Source organism: Saccopteryx leptura, chromosome 2 (genome assembly GCF_036850995.1).
Source record: "Saccopteryx leptura isolate mSacLep1 chromosome 2, mSacLep1_pri_phased_curated, whole genome shotgun sequence".
NCBI classification, from domain to species: Eukaryota; Metazoa; Chordata; class Mammalia; order Chiroptera; family Emballonuridae; genus Saccopteryx; species Saccopteryx leptura.
The window spans coordinates 236906955-236927744 of record NC_089504.1 but is presented as its reverse complement, the minus strand read 5'-3'; the positions used below and the strand labels follow the sequence as shown (position 1 = coordinate 236927744).

Here is a 20790-nt window from a genome sequence, read left to right as displayed (position 1 = left end):
AGCGTGTGAACATTGGCCAATGGGTGCTGCCAACCAAGTCGTCACGGGTTTCCCCGCCCACCTCCTTCCGTGAACCAATGGAAAATGTATGCCTGGGAGTGTCCCGCCCTGGGCCGAGCTCCACGGACCAATGGAACATAGCGGATGAGCGATGGCGCGGTCGGCGGTAGGTGGAGTCACCCCGGGACCTGGACGGGAACCTGGTGGGGTCAAGCCTGACAAGAAGCTTGGCGCATGGCTCTGTGGGTCTTAGGAGGCCGCCTTGGCCTTCGCAGGTGCTTCGGGGCTGGCAGGCTACCTTGTCCCCGTTTCCAGAGCCGCGGTTCCCCGGGCGTGGAAGACGGGGACAGGTAAGTGCCTAGCTGGGAGGGTAACTCGGTCACCTGGAAGTGTGCTGTCGTCGCCACAGTTATGTCAAACAGCTGTGAGATCACCGGGGCACCTGCCAGGTGTCATCCTCTGTCTTGACGTCACCAAGGCAATGTAGGCACCGTGGAAGCCAGAGAACAAGATTTCTTTGCACAAGAAAAGTCCGAACGAAGCCCAGGACAGGACGTGTGGGCCAGAAGGGCCCTCTTACCTGGCTTCATGGTCAGGATGAGCCTCAATTCAGATTTTCACCTATCCCCAAAACTGTTTGTACTTCCAGACCCAGAGATACACCACATGATCTAAACACGGCTGTAATCATTTATCTTGAAACTTGCACCCGAGCCTGACCTGTGGTGGTGCAGTGGATAAAGTGTCAACCTGGAAACGCTGAGATTACCGGTTCAAAACCCTGGGCTTCCCTGGTCAAGGCACATATGGGAGTTGATGCTTTCTGCCCCTCCCCCCTTCTCTCTCTCTCTCTCTCTCTCTCTCTCTCCTCTCTATAATGAATAAATTTTTTAAAATCTTTAAAAAAATAAAAATAAACTTGCACCCGATTCCCAGACCTCAGAACCTATAGAGTACCATCAATTACTAATGGAATCATAGATTATTCATAGATCCAGTAATTTAACCTTTGAATAACCTGGTAATACCATATTTTAACCTTGTAGCCTGTATTAAAGGTGGTGTGTTGGTTTTTGAAAATGCTGGTTTTCGAACCTTGTTTTGGCAATTCTTTGAGTATCTTGAAGTTTCATAGAATGCAAGTGGCCCATGTTTCTCTCCCTCCAAGAGGCCCTGACTCAGTGGAGTGGCGGGTGAGAGTTTGGGTAGAGTAGAAACAACAGTAAGATGGTCGTGGGCATGAGTCTCAGCCCTACCACTTCCTCCCTGGGTGACCTCAGAAGGTGGGTCTCCTCTTATGAGCTACAGTTTCCTTAACAGTAAAATGAGGGTCATAGGTAGTGCTTACCTTTGGGGCTGTGGGAAGACTCCAGGGATAATTTCAGGAGATAATGCTAGTAATCCTCTTAGCACTGTGCAGGGACTGGGGAAAAGTGATTGATAAATTCTTTCAGTGAATACTTATTGAACTTCTGTGTTGAACAACGCACTACATCAGCTACTCTGCAGATATGGATGTGGCTAAAACACAGAACTTGCCCACAAAGGGCAACCAAGAGGGTTATGGAGGGCAAAGATGTCAACAAGATAATTCAGCATGAGGTGGGGGGATAAGTGCTGCCTCTGAGGCTACGATCAACAAGCTGGGGCCCACGAAGGGAGATGCCCCACCCACTGTGCCATTCCTACTCACCACCTCTTGCTGTCTGTTTTCCCATTAGGCCACAGCCTTCCTCGAAGACACCCAAGATCCCCAAGATTTACACCAAAACGGGAGACAAAGGTAGGGTGGGGACAAGTGAAAGATGCAGAGACATGTCAGACTGGAAGTGTCCCCACAAAGTTCTCTCAAATTCTTTGCAGCCGTTAGAGTATGTGGCAGGTCTCGGTGTACATCACCAAAATGTGGTATGATAGGAAAGAGGTCCAAAATAGATTAAACAAGTTTTAGAACAATCCATATATTAAAAATGATTTGGGTAAAAGGGTGAGGGTGAGTGTGTATGTGTGTATGTGTGTGCAAGTATGCATAAAACAGTATGAGAGGTTACACCTGGGAGAGAGATTGAGTTGTAGGGGAGGGGAATGGACAGAGGGCTTTGATTGTTACTGGGCATACTTTTTTTTTTTTTTGTATTTTTCTAAAGTTGGAAACGGGGAGGCAGTCAGACAGACTCCCGCATGTGCCCGACCAGGATCCACCCGGCATGCCCACCAGGGGGCGATGCTCTGCCCATCCCGGGCGTTGCTCTGTTGCAACCAGAGCCATTCCAGCACCTGAGGCAGAGGCCATGGAGCTGTCCTCAGCGCCCGGGCCATCTTTGCTCCAATGGAGCCTTGGCTGCGAGAGGGGAAGAGAGAGAGAGAGGAAGGAGAGGGGGAGGGGTGGAGAAGCAGATGGGCACTTCTCCTGTGTGCTCTGGCCGGGAATCCAACCCGGGACTCCTGCACGCCAGGCCAACGCTCTACCACTGAGCCAACCGGCCAGAGCCATATACTTTTATTCTATTATTTTTTCTAACGAGCATATATCACTTTGATAATATAAAAGAATACCAGAACATAATGTTGTATAGAAAAAAAGAATGTATCAGTATAATACCATTTTCTAAAGATAAAAACATATAGATCACTAGTATATACTGTTTTTTGGATATACAGCAGGTCCTCAAATATCTTTGTTTCATTCAGTATCATTAATTATGTTGATGAGATGCAGTGGAACTTAACTCTTGTTTACAATAGCCTATGGTGAAAGTGGTTTCATTATACATTGTTTCCACAGTGCCAAAGCATGCAGAGGATGTACTTAATGCCACTGAACTGTACTTGTAAAAATGGTTAAAATAGTAAATTTTATGTTATTTATATTTTACCGCAATTAAAAAAAAAAAGAAAATATGCTTAGGAATGGTGTTGATGCCCTCCAGCCAAAGACCTCCAGGGACAATCTAGTCAAAGTTGGGTCAGTTAGCTCATTACAGACCGGGAGATGGCACACCATGGGAACTGTGGGCAGATCACTAAGGGGATGCTAGAAAGGACTTTAGGATTTGGTTTATGTTAGGTGATTTGGGGAGAGTTCGAGAAAGTGGGGTTTTGCTCTGGATTGGATGGTGTCAGAAGCAAGGTAATTCTGTGATTAGGTATCTGAATCATTTTTATCTAGAAGAGGAGAGGGGCAAAGAGGGGCTAAATCTGTAATTGATAAAGAAACAGCAGTCTCATTAGCCAGGGAAGGGGGGGATGCTTGGTCATTTTGATAGTCCAGTGTTCTGTGCTCAGACATGATTAGGAGGGGTCCTGTTTTGGTCTTGATCTGTCATAATCATAGAGTGGCCCATTTGATAGTATTCTGTGAAATCATTTCTGTTCAACAAGAGAATGCCGCAGTCTACCTGTGAGTGCCAGGCCAGCACCTGGCAGCACCAAAGCCTGTCTGATGTTGCCAGCCTGGCTCCTGGCTGTCAGGAGCAGGTTTGCTCTTTCTCCGTGGTTGGGGAAGAAAGATGGGAATTGTGACCTGGACAGAGATATAGAGCACTCTTATTTTATGTGAAATATAATGTATACGTAATATGCACATATATATCATTTCTTTAGCAGGATGGTTAGTACACTATTGTTACATTTAAAAGCATAACAAGAAATAAGTGAGGAGAGTGGTGTTCCTTGAATGGTGGTGACTGAAAGGGGGTGCGCACGGGCTTCTAGGGTGCTGGTCATGTTGTTTCTTGACCTGACTGCCAATCACAGAGGTATATTCAGTTAGCAGCAATTCATCAACTTGTACAGTTATGATCTAGCACTTCACTGTGTATATGTTATAATGGAAATAGAAAGTTTTCTAAAAAATGCATGTTAGGGAAAAAAATCTTATTTTGGACAGCTAAACATTCCCCCCCCCCCCCACAGGGTTTTCTAGCACCTTCACTGGAGAAAGGAGACCCAAGGACGACCAAGTGTTTGAAGCCTTGGGCACCACGGATGAATTAAGTTCAGCCATTGGGTAAGGGAGACAGCACTGGTCTCCAGGCGGAGTTTGAATTGGGCATCCATAGATGTAATTAACATGAAACCTTTGAGACAGCTGGCTAGTCTCTGAGGCCATCAACCCTTGATGAATTTTCCTGGCCTGGAAGAACAGGCCATGTGAAGCTGCCCTGCCCCCCATCTCTGGCACCCCTATTCTTTAGGTGAGTACATGTACATGTATGCCATTGAGGCTCCCATACTAAGTGAAAGAGGTGAGTTGAGCCCAGTATACAGTGCATCAAATGCGATCCCTTTGGTGAGTCTTGTTTTTTAAATAAGCATAAACTCAACCAGGGTTTAGAAGGTGGGCTCAGGGAATTAGGATCAACCAGGCCATGCTGCGGTGACAGACAACACCCAAATCTCATTACTTACAACATCAAAGGTGTATTTCGTGCTCTTACATCAAGCCCGTCACAGGTTGGGTGTGTTTCTGTTCCACATGATGTCATTCTGGGACCCATGCTGACGGGACAGTGTCTGTCCAGGCCAACACCAGTAATTGTGGCAGAGGGAAAGTGATCATGCTAAAGCTCACACTGGCTCTTAAAGCTTCTGTGAAGTGACACACCACTTCTGCTCACATTTTGCTGGCCAGAGCCAGTCGCATGGACATGCTGGACTGCAGTGCAGTGGGAGGGGCAGCAAGTATTTGATAGAAGTTGTCCAGTCAGTCCACCAAGCTCAGCAAGGTGTTGACAATGTGAATGGCAGTTATCTCAAGTGCAGGTTCAGGAGCGCTGATGTGGCTCCGAGGGTGAAGGTCATGGGAATCAGTCAGACCTGGCTTCAAATTCTCTACCACTGTTGACTGGTTGTGTGACTTTAGGCAAATCACCTGGCCTCTCTGGGCCTCAATTTCCTCTTTTGTCAAATGATCATAGTAATAATGTCCATCTTGTTAGGTTCTTGTCAGGATTGAATAAGATAATTCCATTTGCACCCTTAAGAAAGTGCCAGGCCCTGTCTGGATAGCTTGACCAATTAGAGCATCGACCCCATACAGCTGCGGGGCTCTGGCGTAGCCCCCACTGAGAACCTAGCTCTCTCCAGGGTCCAGAGCACCTCTGACCCTCCCTGGCCCCTTCGGCTTCTGCTTTTGCTCATCTTTGTTATCCATGATCAGTTTCCATAACTCTTCCCATGATCTTTTAATAGTCCTTCTGCACAACTCTTCTCCGGGAACCCTTCGAGAGCACCACTGTGTGCGCCCTGCCAAGCCCCTGATGGTGAATGGGAGTGCAGAGTTCTGAGGGAGGCCAGAGCCAGGGTCCAGAGCTGCATCTGGGCGCTTTTCCTTCCCTACCCCACCTTACCAGGGAATTCCTACTCAGTCTGCAAAGTCTCACCTGCTATACTGCTTCCTCCAGGAAACATCCCTGAATCCTAGCCAAGATTAGGATTTTCAGGAATCCAGCCCTTTCCTTCAGAGTACTGACCTCAGTCTGCAACTTCACCTTGACTCGTGTGATGTTCAATTCAGGCCTTCCTCTCCTGCTGTACACAGCCTGTGTCACCTCCGCTCACCACTGAGTCACCTGGACACGGCCACAGTGGGCACTGAAAAAGGAATTGACAGAATGAGTAATGAGTATAAGAAAGGGCATTTTGGAAAACAAATACTGTTAACAAAAAGAAGGTTATGATGTCTTATATCAGCAAGAAATAACACCGTGGCTCTTATAGCCAAATTAGCTAAATGGCCCATAACCTGGGAATCTATTGCCTTGCAGCAAACAGCCTGGGGACGTACTGGTGTATTGGAGGCAAATTCTCTTTCCTTTTCCCTCATAGGTTTGCTATGGAATTGATCGCAGAAAAGGGCCATCCGTTTGCTGAAGAGCTTGAAAAAGTGAGTAACCTCAAGCTGGAATTTTTTTTTATTTTTTTTTTGGTATTTTTCCAAAGCAAGAAATGGGGAGGCAGTCAGACAGACTCCCGCATGCGCCCGACCAGGATCCACCTGGCATGCCCACCAGGGGGCGATGCTCTGCCCATCCGGGGCGTTGCTCTGTTGCGACCAGAGCCATTGTAGCGCCTGAGGCGGAGGCCACAGAGCCATCCTTAGCACCCGGGCCAGCTTTGCTCCAATGGAGCCTTGGCTGCGGGAGGGGAAGAGAGAGAGACAGAGAGGAAGGAGAGGGGGAGGGGTGGAGAAGCAGATGGGCGCTTCTCCTGTGTGCCCTGGCCGGGAATCGAACCCAGGACTCTTGCACGCCAGGCCGACGCTCTATCACTGAGCCAACCGGCCAGGGCCTGGATTTTTTTTTTTTTTAACCCTTTGAGTAGTGAGTTTTTTCATGCTCGCTGACCCCCGGGAGTGAGTTTTTTTTTCAAAAATTGAAATTAGTTCCTGCCAGTTTTATTAACTTAAAATCGTGTTTATTTAATAACCAGTTTATGGAAACAAAAAGAACTTATATTTGCCTTTTTTAAAGGTCTCCTTACACATTTTTAAAATAAAAATTTTGGTACGATTGTACTCTGGATGGTCAGGAGGCACGAGGATGTACATGAATGTTCGTACTACTCAAAGGGTTAATCTCCGAGGCCTGGTGACCATAACTGGATTTGCCATTTGATCATCACTTCTTCTCTGTGTCACCTGGGACTAGCACTCTCCTCTGAGCCTCAGCTTCTCCATCTGTAAAATGGGGACACGCAGTGATAGATAATCCACCATCCCAGAAAAGTGGTAAGAATTGCACTAAGAGAGGGAAATGGAAAGGGTAGTGGTCTCTGTCCCCCAGGGAACATTTGTGATGTCCGGAGACATTTTTGATTATCCCAACTGGAGGTTCTATGAGCATCTAGTGGGTAGAGGACAGGATGCCGCTAGACAGCCTACAGTGCACACGACAGCCCCACCCCAGAGAATGACCTGCCCCAGAGACGGATTTAATGGTAGGTGCACTGGGTGTGCCCTGGGCCCCGACTTCTGAAGGGCTCTACAAAACCCCAACTTTACACTTTTTTCTAATGTAAGGGGCCCAATATTTTCTTCTGTGCCCGGGGCCTCAACCGACCTTTAATCTGCTTCTGACCAGCCCAAAGTGGCAGTAGCAGCGAGGCTGAGAAACCGGAAGCCGGGCCGCAGTACGCCCTCGGCGAGGGGGGCTGTGGTTGTTATAACTGTTCTGCTCCTCACAAAGCACCTGCGGCCCGATCCACAGAGGACCCCAGAAGTGGAGCCAGGGACGCCCTCCCTAGCACACACAGGATGTGCCCACGGTTTTAGTCCACATGGTGACCTGCGTCTTTAGAAGCTGCTCTCTGGAGGGTCAGCCCTCAGCTCGCTCAGTCCTCCAGGCCAGGCTGGAGCTCACTGGCTCCTGGGAGCAGATGGAGGACAGTGAGGGGACTTTCTCCCATCCCCCAGAGCAGGGGTTGGGAACCTTTTTGGCTGAGAGAGCCATGAACGCCACATATTTTAAAATGTAATTCCGTGAGAGCCATACAATGACCCGTGTACATTACGTATTATCCAATAAAAATTTGGTGTTGTCCCAGAGGACAGCTGTGATTGGCTCTAGCTACCTGTAACCATGAACATGAGCGGTAGGAAATGAATGGATTGTAATACATGAGAATGTTTTATATTTTTAACATTCTCATGTTAAAAACATTCTTTATATTTTTAACATAATTATTATTATTATTATTTTAATTTATTCATTTTAGAGAGGAGAGAGAGAGTGAGAGAGAGAGGGAAAGGGGGGAGGAGCAGGAAGCTTCAACTCCCATATATGCCTTAGACCAGGCAAGTGCAGGGTATTGAACCGGCAACCTCAGCATTCCAGGTCGATGCTTTATCCACTGCACCACCACAGGTCAGGCTTATTTTTTTTTTATTAAAGATTGGTCTGCGAGCCAGATGCAGCCATCAAAAGAGCCATGTCTGGCTCGCGAGCCATAGGTTCCCGACCCCTGCCCCAGAGGGACGGGAGGCCTCACCTACTGGAAGACTCTGTGAACGAGGCAGCTCCTGTGTGATGGAGGACGGTTTTTAGCCTCATACTGGGGAGCTGTTCATGTCTGCAGGGGTCATTTCTGATGATGAGCCCCGCCCCCATGCTTTAGGCTCTTGTCCTTTGGATCACAGCTTCACTGTCACCTCCGCCAGTGCCTTCCCTGGCCGCCTCTGCCTCCAGCTGGGCTGGGCACCTCGCCCAGGTTCCCACGGCTCCTAAGCTTCCCCTCTAACAGCAGACATCACCAGGACCCTCACACCGCCTGGACCCCCATCTGCCTCCCCAGCCATTGTGACCCCCACGGGCTGCCCGCCGGGCCTGAGGAAGATGGCCAGGCAGCCCATTTGCCACTCCTCACATCAGCCCATCTGATCCTCGCAGAACCCCAGAAAGTGAAGCTTGTTGAAGGCCCCCCAGACAGAGGTCAGCGGAGCTGGAATCCGATTCCCACTCCTGGGCCCACTGTCCCCAGCACCACCTGGGGGGGGGTCGCTGCAGCGGCCAACCAGTGGGGAGTCCTGTTACTGCACACGCCACAGACAGCACGTGGCCAGTGGCTTGCCAGGGTTTGCCGGTTGGCGGCTGGGTGGGGAGCCTCTGCGCTAATTTGCCGTGTCCTGCTCCTGTCACACCGTCACACCATCACACAGTGGAGCTCTGTGTCAGGGGTCACAGAGCTCCACTCCCCACAGCTGCCATCTAGGCACAAGTCAGAGGTGGTATCTGTGGATCTATCTCCTTGGCGCAGGAGCCCCTTAGGCATCTGTCATTCGGGGTCCTGGAGTCATTCCAGCAGAGCTCAGCAGGCTGCCTCTGTTGAAAGCAGCCCCACCCCGCAGAGCACGGGCCTCCCCCCGCCCTGCTTCCTGCCCCTGAAACACCCACTCACTTCTGCTGACCACGTTCTCACAGGTTCTGTCCTTCATAATTTAGAAAGCACTGACAGGTGTGGTCCCTTGGCTCAACTATTACAGGATAGAAAAACAAAACTGTCAGTTTAGAGAAAAACAACCTTACAGGGCCCAGGCGCATGGGAGACCAGGGTCGAGGGTTGGGGTGAGAAGTGTCCTCTTGACCATCACTTAGCACTTGACACTCATTGTCTTCATAACCTAGCTGTTCACAAGGGATCCAGGTCCCCTCTCAACAGGGCTGGTGCCCAGCATAGAGGGTCAGACAGTTTGCTAATTAGCCTTTACACGCCCAGCGAAGTAAAGGTTCTGATGGTCCCCAACAGGCCCGTCCCACACGCCTTGCTCACTGCAGTGGCACCTCTGCATGTGGGGAAACCATGTTGTCTCTGCTTGGCCCCCAACAACAGATCTTCATTTGAACCTTCTGTTGCCTCCCCAGATCCAGTGCTCCCTGCAGGATGTCGGCTCTGCCCTGGCGACACCGCGTTCCTCAGCCAGGGAGGCTCACTTAAGTAATTCTCTGAACCCACTGTGTGTGTGTGTGTGTGTGTGTGTGTGTGTGTGTGTGTGTGTGTGTGTACACTCAGCAGGTCCTGTGGGGCGGGGTCTCTCCTGGGTGCCGGCCTCACCCACAGGCTCTGGCAGGGAAGGAACCTTTAGAGATGGTGGACGTGGTGTGGAAGGCATCGGGCAGAAGGGAGCTGGGAGCTGTTCCCTTGGTGATCCAGCGGGCAGTGTGCCTCACTGCCGTGTCCTTGACTCCTCAGGGCACACCGCATTTGAGACGGGGCCCATCCTGGAGCTGGAGCAGTGGATCGACAGATACTCCAGCCAGCTGCCCCCTCTCACCGCTTTCATTCTGCCTGTAGGCGCCAGGCAGCCTCAGCCAGGGGGCAGGGGTCTGGGCAGCTGCAGGCCAAGTATCTTGGCAAAAATTTACAGATGCGGAATCAGTCCCCCTCTCTAATTTTATATAGTAGCAGAGCTGTCCGCCAAGTCCCCTGCCCTCCCAGCCCTGTCCACTCGGGAGCAGGGTGCCCATTGGGTGCTCCCCTGGCAAGGCAACCTGCATGCAGAGCTGCCTGCTGGGGGCAGGGCCCACCTGTCCTCCCGACAAGCTCCCCGTCTGCAGTGGGCACCCCCGCCTGCCCCTCTGCCCCAGCCAATGCCCCCTTTCTCCCTTCAGTCAGGAGGCAAGAGCAGCTCTGCCCTGCATTTCTGTCGGGCCGTGTGTCGCCGAGCTGAGAGACGGTAAGGGGCCCAGGCTGGAGGGACAGAGCTGGGTCAGTGCAGGAGGCAGGCTGGCGGGGTCACCTCCATGCTGTTTAGCCACCCATCAACAGGCCTCCTGGCAACTTCACTGCGCCTGGTGGACACCAGGCCAGCCCAAGTCCCTGTCTTCAGAGCCCTACATTGTGGAGGGGAGACAGTGACCTGTGACCAGACAAATAACAGATGACATAACTGTACACCAAGATCAGAGCTTGTACACCAGATCAGGGTGGGGAGGGTCATCCTGGTGGGTTTAGTTGGTCATTTATTATAACAGATGGTATGAAATTCAAGGGGGTGTCCTGTGAAAATTCTCACCTGGGCCCCAGTTCCCTCGTTCCCGGGGTTCATTGAAGCGGGGCGGTCAGCTGAGCAGTGATAAGGGCTGTGAGGGAGGCCGTGGGGCGCCGGGGGTCCCAGCCCGGGTGCAGGGAGGGTCTCTCTCAGTCATGCTGTGGGAGCCAGGAGCTGAAGGATGGGGACGGGGCAGGAAACCAAGTGTCCAGGATGAGGGGACGGCAAGGGCTTCTAAGGAGCAGGCCTCATTGAAAGGATAGAAATGAGGCCAAGTGTCTGGAAGCAGGGTGAGGGGCGTGGGGCACAGTGAGGCCAGAGGCTGAGCGGGGGCCGGGCCAGGCCGGTCCTCACAGGCCCACGGGGGTCTTCCTTTATCCTGAGAGCAACAGGAAGCCATTGCTGGGTTTTAGGCCATGGGGTGATGTGAAAGGACTGCTGGGGAGGAAAGGGCCCAGTGGGAATCACATGGCTGTGGGGGTACAGATGGAAGAACTCAACAGACAAGCCACCTGCTACCCCAACCCCTCAACTCAGAGTCTGGGAAAGGAGGGACCCGCAAAAGCTAGTGTCTGCCTTTTCAAGGAGACTGTAAAGTACTTACAAAACCTCTATTCGCACTAGTCTCCAACCGGGCGGCCACCCAGCTTCACAGAGACATAGAAGTGAAGCCTGCTGGACTTTGATCCAACAGTCAGGGTGGTGCTGGACACTTCATGTTCATTGTTTCACTGATTCCTCGTGATGACTCTGGGAGAGAGGTGGTGGCAGCCCTCACTGTATGGGTGTCAGGAAATTGGGACTCAGAGAGGTGATGTTATGGCCCAGGTCACCTGAGTGGTTCATGGCAAGGGTCTGGAGTTGAGCCCAGGTGTGCCTGGGTCTAACCTAAGCTCTGTACAGAGCCCTACATCATAAAGGAAGGTTTCATCCTTCGTGACAGTCTCTTGGGCCCAAGTTGTCCCTAAAGGGATCCTGGTAACAGAAAGGACTTTGGCATCAAAAGGAAGTAGTCATTTATACAATACAAAAGCCATCCACATCAGCCATGCTTATAATAGCAAAAAGTTGGAGGCAACCCCAAGGCCCAACAGTGGGGAATGGCCAAGTGGTGGATGGGCCCTCAATCCATCAGATAGGAGACGTGCATTTGGGACGCCACCAGGTGACAAAGCCCCCCTGGGCAGGGGACACAAACCCAGAGCTGCAGTTTGGGGAGAGCATCTCCTGGCAAGGGTTAGGCAGCAGAGGTGACGCGCATGAAGGCTCCCGGCAAGGGCCTCCCTCGTCATTGGTGCTCAGCAGACAGCAGTCCACTGTCCAGCATGTCCAACAGGCTGGCAAGGACACTAGGTCAAGGTGCAGCGGCTGTGACATGCTGGCAGGGGACACACCCCAGGGTCCTATAGTGTGTTGATCCCGTGTGATGCTGTATCTCCTCTCTTTCTAGCGTGGTGCCTCTTGTCCAGATGGGTGAGACAGATGCAAATGTGGCCAAGTTCTTAAACAGGTACTTAGATGGAATTTGGAGATCACTCTCTGGAAAATGAGACACCTTATGGATAGTAACAGTAATAGAATGGGCCTCGTTCATTCACTTCCTATTCACTGAGGAAGTGCTGTGTGCTAGACACTGTACCAGGCACACGGATGCAGCTGAGAATAAGGCGGGCACCATCCCTGTCCCCAGTGAGGTGACGATCTTGTTGGGATAGGCTGCTATAAAAACCAGCAAAGAGAAACATCAGAACAAAGGGACCATGCCGTAGCAAGGGGCCTGCTTTGAGGCTGGGTAACCAAGGAGGCCTGGAGAGGTGTCATGGTGGGGCCCAGGCAGGAGTCAGACCCGCTTGCAGCCAGTCCTCCTCCCTGTGAGGCCCCTGGCCAGTGTGAGCCCAGAGGAGACAGCCAGACAAAGCGAGCTCAGGACCATCCAGGCTCAGGACCCTGGCAGTGAACCTGCTTAGCCGGCTGGCCCAGGAGGGCCCCTGCTGCCCACACTTGGCCTCCACAGCCAAGGCTACAGCAGGCCAAGGGTCTGTTCCACTGGGTTCTGTTCCAGCTTTGGCTTGTGCAATTTTAGTGTGGGCAAGGCCAGCACCCAGGGGCAGTCCAAGAGCTGGGGGACCCTTGGGAGCTGTCCTAGGCATCCAGAAAGTGGCCTCATACTCAGTAGCTGGCCCCTTATTGTGGTCACTACTCCCACAGGTTAGACCTCCACAATCCCAGGCCCGGCCCAGCTCCCCTGAATCAGAATCACCAGGACTCCTAGGGACTTGTGCGCATGCTGCAGTTTGTGGGGGCACTAACCCTGGTCCCTGAATGGTGCAGAAAGCAGCCCAGGGAATGGCCCGGCGTCACCAGCCCTGTGCAGTTGCATGGGGGTACTGGCCTTGTCCTGTAGGAGCCACCCAGTCCCGGCGCCAGAGCTGGGCGCTGGGCTCTCACGGAAGCTGGCTACGAGTGCCATCCATCAAGGCCAAGTCGGCCGTGGCACATCGTCCCACCCGACGCTCCCGGGGGCTCATGATTTATACTTCCTCCTTGAAGGCTAATAGGGGAATGACCCAGTTAGCATTGATTGCTCCTCTCAGATCATTCTGCCCGCTTCTCTCTGCCCCTCCAGACTCAGCGACTATCTCTTCACATTAGCCAGATATGCAGCCATGAAGGAGGGGAACCAAGAAAAAATATACAAGAAAAATGACCCGTCGGACTGAGCCTGAGCCGCTTGGAAATAGTGGAAAGAAGGAACTTCATAGACCCCCTCGCTGGTGACCCATGGGAAAGGAAGAGTTTGCCCTTTGTGTCCTGACTCCTGAGGGTCTCTCCCGGAGGGGCTGGAGGCCAGGCTGTCATTCAGACTCCCCGCCTTTCTGACCTCCTGCCACTTCCCTCCAGGAGCTGGGACCCCTGGACAAGTCTGCCCGCTCCCTGCTCTCCTCTTGGTCTTAAAGGGAGTGGGAATGAATTCAGTATTGCAGGAAAAAAAAGGTAAAGTGATTGTTGTAATGAGGAGCCACACAGAAAGAATAAAAGTGGGAAAGGCTTGAACTGAGTGAGTGTGTGTGTGTGTGTATGAGAGAGAGAGAGAGAGAGAGAGAGAGAGAGGGCGCGCAAACGCCCTTCCACTGCCAGCTCGGCTTGTTCAAGGATTTGGATTGGTACCAGAGGCCCCTGGAAATGTAATTGTGATTTACCTGTGCCAAAGGGGCTTTAAATGTCACATTTATAAAGGGGAAGGCAGACAGGATTTGGAAGTTTAGTCACCTCTGAGCCACCCATCAGCACCTAAATGTGCATGGAGGACAGCTGCAGATTGACAGGTGAGACCTCGGGAACACTCAGCCTGGAGACTCCTCTCTCAAAGGGGAACCTTCCGCCCCCCTAGGGACCAAGACCCTGGTGAGAGAAACACCTCGGCTTAAAGGAAGGCGTGTCCTGCGCAGGCAGCTGGTGTCGAGGGGCTGAGGTGGAACCGATTCAGTCTGAGACAGTAAGATCTTCCGTTCTCCGCGAGGCCGACCCAGACAAGACTTATTTCCCTGATGTTGCACTTGGCTGGTTTGTGCCTCCAAGATCCATGCCATGGCAGTATTTTATTTCACTTGTCACCACTGCTCCCTCCCGCGATGAAGCGACACTGCCAGTGCCAGCTGTGTCCTTGGGAAGGGGATATTTATGAAGGGCGCGGAGGCAGCCCTGAGAACTCGAAGATGCCATGCTGCTAATTGCAGGAAATGACTTCGGAAGGGCAGGCTTTTGCTAGCTGTCGGGGCTGCAGCACCTGGTGAACTCCATCCAACAATCATTTATTTACTGAGTGTCTGCTTAGCAGGAGGCACCAGCAAGGCCCAGGAAGGCTGGGCACAGCCAGCTGACCAGCCACCATTAAAGCCATCGGTCACACGCATATTTTTGTCTTTATTCTCACCACTTCACCTGCTGACTTTGCTGGAGGAACAGGCACATTGCGTCCTTTCTGGGTCTCTTCGTTCCCAGCAGGCTGCGGTGACCTTCTTAAGCCTTGGGCAGAGTGGCTTAGGTGCACATGACTATGATTGAAAGTGAAAACCCTCCTGGAAATAGCCATGTCCGGTTCCTCCCACAGAGCCCAGTGGTTAGCGCCGGGTCTGGTACACAGCAAGTGCTCAGTGACTGTGGACAGAGCTGGAAAGAGTAAAAGCACGAACCTTTCAGGAGAGGCCTGCGGTGCTGAACTGCCCACTGTGTTGGCACTCGGGGTGGGCCGCAGGGGACTTTGTTCCAAGAGCTTGCAGCAAACGGCTCCGGTGCACTCAGTTCTGCCCGCTCCTCAAAACCTTCCAGGAAGGAGCAGGACGCATCTAGTAGAACAGCAAGCAGTCCTGCACTCCTAGCCATGGTGAAACCCACCCCACAGAGGACGAAAGGCACTCTTTGAGTAAATACAGCATCCTAAAGTGACACTCGCTCATTGAAACAAGGCAATTTGCCTGTTGCCAAATCCCGACCTCACCAGCCCTTGCTGGGAGGGGCTGTCATGGGCAGCCCAGTTCCCAGGACCCCCTCTGCATCTGCCCTCCACCAGCCAACATTCCCCCAGAGACAGCCCAGGTGCAGAGCAGACTTGGCAACTTTGGAGGTATGCCCTGGGCCGCCAACCTGGGAAAACGGGTTCTGCTTTGCGGGGCCCTGAGGATGGTTGGCTTGAAACCTTTACTCTTCTGCAGCGCCTGGTGAAGCCGTACTGGAGCCTGAGGCACAAGGCAGAATGCACACCCCATGTGCATGTACTGAGACATCCTTCTCTGTCCTGAACCCATTTGAAGAAGTGAAAGCCTTACTTATCTTGGCTATGGGGGTTTGGGGCACGCCCATACATTCTGCACCCACGAAAGTGCCTCACCTGCCTCGGCCTGGTTCAGGTCCAGTTCTCAGGAGTGCATTTAGTACCACTGCCAGAGATGAGCTGGTGATTGGACGTCCCATCAGAGAGAACCCCTCTATACTAATGATGCCACCAGAACCATGCCAGGCCCCGAGCTCCAGACTTCATCTCCTTTAAGCCCCCAGCAACCCTGAAGGGGCACTATCGACTCTTAAAAAAAAAAAATTATTTAGTTTAGAGGGGAGGTGCAGGAAGCATCAACACATCGTAGTTGTTTCTTGTATGTGCCTTGACTGGGCAAGCTTGGGGTTTCGAACTGCCAACCTCAGCGTTCCAGGTCGACGCTTTATCCACTGCGCCACCACAGGTCAGGCAGCACTATCTACTCTTGTTTTGCAGGTGAGGAAACTGAGGCTCAGAGAAGCCCACTTGTCTCAGGGAGTCGGCACCAAGGTGTGGGTGGGCCCAGGATGTGGCCTTGTGACTCCCAGCCCAGTGCTCCTGGCCTCCTTCCAACCGCCATTTGACAGTCGTTTTAATCACGGCCTGGGCCGCCGAGATCAATGTCAGGCACTAATAGATTCCGCTGTCTCATTTCTCAACCTAGTTTCCCTTAACTGATATTTCATGGCTATTGTTAATGCGCATTTTTCACTGAGTAATTTTCACAGCCCGAACTTGTAACACATCCTGATGACAAACGTCCCCGGTTTCGAATCCCCCATCAGCTGCAATGTCACCCTCGCCTCCTCCCCAACACCTTCCTCCGACAGCCCATCCAGTTTTATGATCGCTCTGTCCCAGTTATCACTACTGAACCTTTAAGAATCCAGACGCATTTCAAGTTTAATTGAATAAAATTCTTTGTATAATAAATTCTGCAGGAATGCTACATAAATCAGTGTGTCTGGGAGGATTTGTGGCCCACCCCTCCCTTCAGACCAGGCTCGGGAATCTCACTGGCAATACTGGACCCGGGCTGGTCCGATCTTCCTTATTGAGGGGACCAACTTCACCTTTACAGCACAACTTGGGGTGCAGCTTTCATTCACCTTGACCTGTTGCGTTCTTCTCTGGGGGGCCCCTAATGGAAGACAGTGCTTGAGCCCAAGAACAGGCAGGTTGGAGACACCTAGGACTCTGGGGATTTCCCTTGTGTTCTCCCATGCCACAGAATCAGAAACTTCTGATGAAGGCCACCCTCTCCCTGGGTAGACACACACACGTGTCCATAGGTTGCGCACAATTTGAGGAGGTCTGGAAGCCCCAGGTAAGAGTCCGTGTTCTAGAATAACCAGTGCTGCCCCCTCTTCAGGAGTGCATTGAACTCACAAGGCAGCCTCTTTGTGGGGTGCGCACAGCTCCAGCCTTCAAGTGTGAGAGGAGCATGCGGGACTGGCCGGGGAGGCTGCCAGGTGACCTTCAGTGCTTGTGAGACTGCAGGACCGTTAACAGCCCCAGGCAGTTGAAGACCAGCTCTGTCCCTTCCTAGCTTTGTGACTCTGGGCAAGTCATCCCTTCCTCCTTAGACCTGCTTCTCCATCTGTAAAATGGGAATAATACAGCAGTCCCCCCTTATCCGCGGGGAATATGTGCCAAGACCCCCAGGGATGTCCAATTCCAAGGATTGTGCTGAGCCTGATATATACAATGTTTTTCCTATGCATACGTATCTAGGATAAAGGTTAATTTATAAATTAGGCACAGTAAGATATGAACAATAAAAGAACAATCACAATAATATACTGTAATAAAAGGGATACGAATGTGGTCTCTCCCGCTCCGATAATGGAGATGCCTACTAAGTGACTAATGGGCAGGGAGGTCTACAGCTTGGACACTCTGGACAAAGGAATGATTCACGTCCCAGGTGGGAGAGAGATGGCACAAGATTTCACCATACTACTCAGAATGATGCACAATTTAAAGTTTATGAATTATTTTTAAAGTTTTCCACGTAATATTTTTGGACTATGATTCACTGTGGGTAACTGAAACCATGGAAGCAAAACCTCAGATAAGGGAGGACTGCTGTAATATCTATCCAACAGGGAGAGCTTGATGAGGCTTTTTTTGTTGTATTTTTCTGAAGTGAGAAGAAGTGGGGAGGCAAAGAGATAATCCCGCATGCGCCCAACCGGGATCCACCCGGCATGCCCACTAGGAGGCAATGCTTTGCCCATCTGGGGCGTTGCTCTGCTGCAATCAGAGCCATTCTAGTGCCTGAGGCAGAGGCCATGGAGCCATCCTCAGTGCCCAGACCAACTTTGCTCCAATGGAGCCTTGGCTGCAGAAGGAGAAGAGAGAGATAAAGGATAAGGAGAGGGGGAAGTGTGGAGAAGCAGATGGGCGCTTCTCCTGTGTGCCCTGGCCGGGAATAGAACCCAGGACATCCTCATGCTGGGCCAATGCTCTACCACTGAGCCAACTGGCCAGGGTGACGAGGCGGTATTTAAAAGGACTTAGTACATTTCCTGGCATATGTGAGCTGCCATTATTATTATAATTAAATGTCTCACCCTGCCACTTCTTTGCTGAGTCACCTGAAGTGATTGTTTAACCACTCTGAGCCTTGATCCTCACCGTTTATAATTTGGGATACCAGCTTCCAGGGGTTCAGGGAATAAGTCCATGGACCTGGCACGTGGTAGCAGCCCAAAAAAACAATGTAGCTGTTGTTGTTAAATCCCATTTTATCAGTTTCAAAGCACTTTCAAATAGCTCAGGCCCAGATGAAGCTCAGAGAGCCACAGAGCAGTGCATCTGGTTTGTTTAGACTTCCTGGGGGCAGGGGAGGCCAGTGGCCTCCAGAGGGTCTGGTCCTAGTAGACAGGGGCATATGGCTCTAGGAACATCATTCCCAAGGGAAGGGGAGAGGTGACGGTCACAGAGCAATGAGAGCTGAAGGAGATCGCAGAGATCATTGCCCCATTTTACAGATGAGGAAACTGAGGCCAGAAAAGGATAATTTGGTAAGTAAATATTAATAATGATCACTATTTGATCACTGGTTTTTCCAGGCATCTTGCTAAGCCTCTTACATGCAATAATAGTTCGTTTTATTCTTTCAACAGCCCATGAAGGCGATGCTATTATCATCATCCCCAACTTACAGATGAAGAAACTGAAGCCCAGAGAGATGATTCAAGGTCACATGTGTCCAGGAGGTGGGCCTAGGCTTTAAATCCAGGCACTGTGCCTCCAAACCCCACAACTAGCATTTACTCAACACTTAGCTACACACTCAACTGTACCACAACCAGGTTTTTATGTCTTAGTTCTCAGAACCCTATGAGCCATGTAGTTATTCTTCCCATTTCACAGGTGAGGAAACAGGTTCACAGGGGTGCAGTCACTTGCTCAGAATTGCAGTGTCCTCTGGGATGATGAGGATGGTTATAATGATATCATAATAAACAGCAGACATTTGCTGAACTCTTCTTTCGTGCAGAGCTCTTGAAACCCCATCACCATGGTGATACGAGGGCAGGCTCCATGTGCACTTAGCATTTACTCCTACGGCAGCCCATCAGGTGCATATTAGAATCTGTGTTTCAGATACAGAAACCAAGGCACGGAGACCGCACCTTGGCCAGTGTCACATAGCTCATAAGAGGTCAAACCTGGATTCGAACTTGGATCTGCCTGCCTCCAGCACTCTCACCTCCCCAGTGACACAGGTTGTTTGAGTTCTCCCTGTGGGCAGCAGCAGAGCCAGGACAAGAACCCTGGTCTTCAGATTCCGAGGAGGGAAGGGGCACCTTGGGACAGTGGTGATGAGGACGTGATTGACAACTAGGTGGGACAGGGGAGAAGAGGGTACCATAAACCCAGGGGGACCTTCCTGACCCCACTACAAACTCCCTCCCCCAGGAAGGGAAAGAAGCAGGCACAGTTCAGGGGACACGGCGATAAAGGCAGCCTGAAGAACTGATTAAAGAAATGGCAGAAAGGTATGCAGCTGACTCAGGACCTGGGGGAGGCTGGGGGACCTCTCTCTCCCCCACCGGATGCTCCCAAGGCACGAATCTTTTGGCCCACATCCCTCCCCAGCGAGCGGGTGCCTTATTTACGATCACCTTGGAAGGGTCGAGCAGACATATGTTGCTAAGGGTCGTTTATTCTTGTTTATAAAATTTATGGCTTCACCTCGATTACACACTGTCAAAACGGGAAGGATTGGCCCCAAAGTCTCTTGCCGCATGACTGCCTCAGACGTGCGTACATCTGTTAACTCTGTAGGAGCTGTAGAGGGAAATAAGGTTGACGATAACTCACAGGCTTGCGGTCCCGTCACAGGTGTGGGCGGCAGGCCTCGGGAAAAGACATCCATCCAGGTGCCTACGTGGGAACGAAGGTTAGGATCTGCCAGTGGCCACTCCAGGTGGCATTGGATCCTGCCCCCTGCTTGGCAATGGACTCTGTCAGGAGACTTCGGGTAGGGTAGTGGGAGGAGGAGGAACTTGATTCTGATGGTCCCCGGGGGTCCTGCCACAGGACCGGGCAGCTGGAGAGAGTACAAAGCCTGTGGCTCTGCGCCTGCAGACTTCAGTGTGGAGAGAGAAACATCGACTCTCCCCTGTTGGGGATTGGAGATAGGTATGACCTTTCAGGAGGGCAATCTGGCAGTGCAGACGCAAGCCCCAGAAACATGCCTCCTTATGGCCCAGCAATTCCACGGCTGAGAATCTCTCTGAAGGAAATAGATATGTATGTTGGTGGAACTATTAGGATTTTTTTTCCCAGTGCAGTGCTGCTCATTATGGTAAAAACTTGGAAACAAATGTCCAACAATAGGGAGCTAGTTAATAAATAAATAAATAAATAAATAAATAAATAAATAAGGGACACTCAGAAATAGCATAAAGATACTGAAAATGATGGTGCCTATGGATTTATTACTGTAGAAAATTGTTCACAATCTATTAAGTAAAAATAAAAACACCAAGTTCTATAATAGTATATAATGGGGCCAAATCCTATAAAAGAGATACATGTGTGAATATATACCACAGACAAAATGCACAGAGCCGTTCCTAATGTTCATAATACTTATGTCTAAGTCATGGTATTATGGGGTGTTTTAACTTTCACTTTTGTTTGGATTTTCCAATTTTTTTAAACAGTGAGTTAGGGTTGAACTGGACAAGGCTTACCTGTGTAATAAACTTGAGTGAAACAGAAAAGGAACAGATAAGTGCTTTCCCTGCCTGTAATAAATCACCTACCTCCCTTGGGATGTTTGGAGCCAACAGGAGGGTGCCCTCCAGTTGCCAAAGCCATAGGGGTCCCTCCCACGTCTATGACCCTGGAGACCATGCCCTGTGTTGGTTCTGCTGGAGACGGCTGGCTGTTGAGAGTGTTGCCCCTGGTCAGCCCGAGTCTGGATGCTTGGCTTCCATCCATCACACCACACCAGCTTTTCACAAGAGCT

General features: G+C 51.1%; 1 protein-coding gene across 2 annotated transcripts; it reads left to right on the top strand.

The window, feature by feature from the left end:
• Positions 1 to 181: 181 nt before the first annotated feature.
• On the top strand, positions 182 to 16183 carry MMAB (metabolism of cobalamin associated B). 2 transcript variants are annotated; one of them, XR_010749360.1, is made up of 10 exons: positions 182 to 350; positions 1722 to 1783; positions 3916 to 4009; positions 5830 to 5887; positions 9360 to 9432; positions 9688 to 9785; positions 10107 to 10171; positions 11937 to 11996; positions 13113 to 13480; positions 13878 to 16183. XR_010749360.1 is itself a non-coding variant. In XM_066370707.1 (9 exons), exons 1-9 carry the CDS (start codon positions 235 to 237, stop codon positions 13204 to 13206), a joined length of 720 nt encoding a protein of 239 aa, XP_066226804.1. In that variant the 5' UTR covers positions 182 to 234; the 3' UTR covers positions 13207 to 13540. The 2 variants fall into 2 exon arrangements, 1 of the variants encoding a protein (XP_066226804.1); XM_066370707.1 differs by lacking the exon at positions 13878 to 16183 and having other exon boundaries at positions 13113 to 13540.
• The last annotated feature ends 4607 nt before the right edge of the window (positions 16184 to 20790 follow it).

Bases quoted from the DNA above. Each gene is read 5' to 3' on its own strand.
- MMAB (XM_066370707.1), top strand. From the start codon at position 235: ATGGCTCTGTGGGTCTTAGGAGGCCGCCTTGGCCTTCGCAGGTGCTTC. The intron at 4,010-5,829 runs GTAAGGGAGACA...TTTCCCTCATAG, and splicing joins GAATTAAGTTCAGCCATTGG to GTTTGCTATGGAATTGATCG. The intron at 5,888-9,359 runs GTGAGTAACCTC...TTGCCTCCCCAG, and splicing joins TTGCTGAAGAGCTTGAAAAA to ATCCAGTGCTCCCTGCAGGA.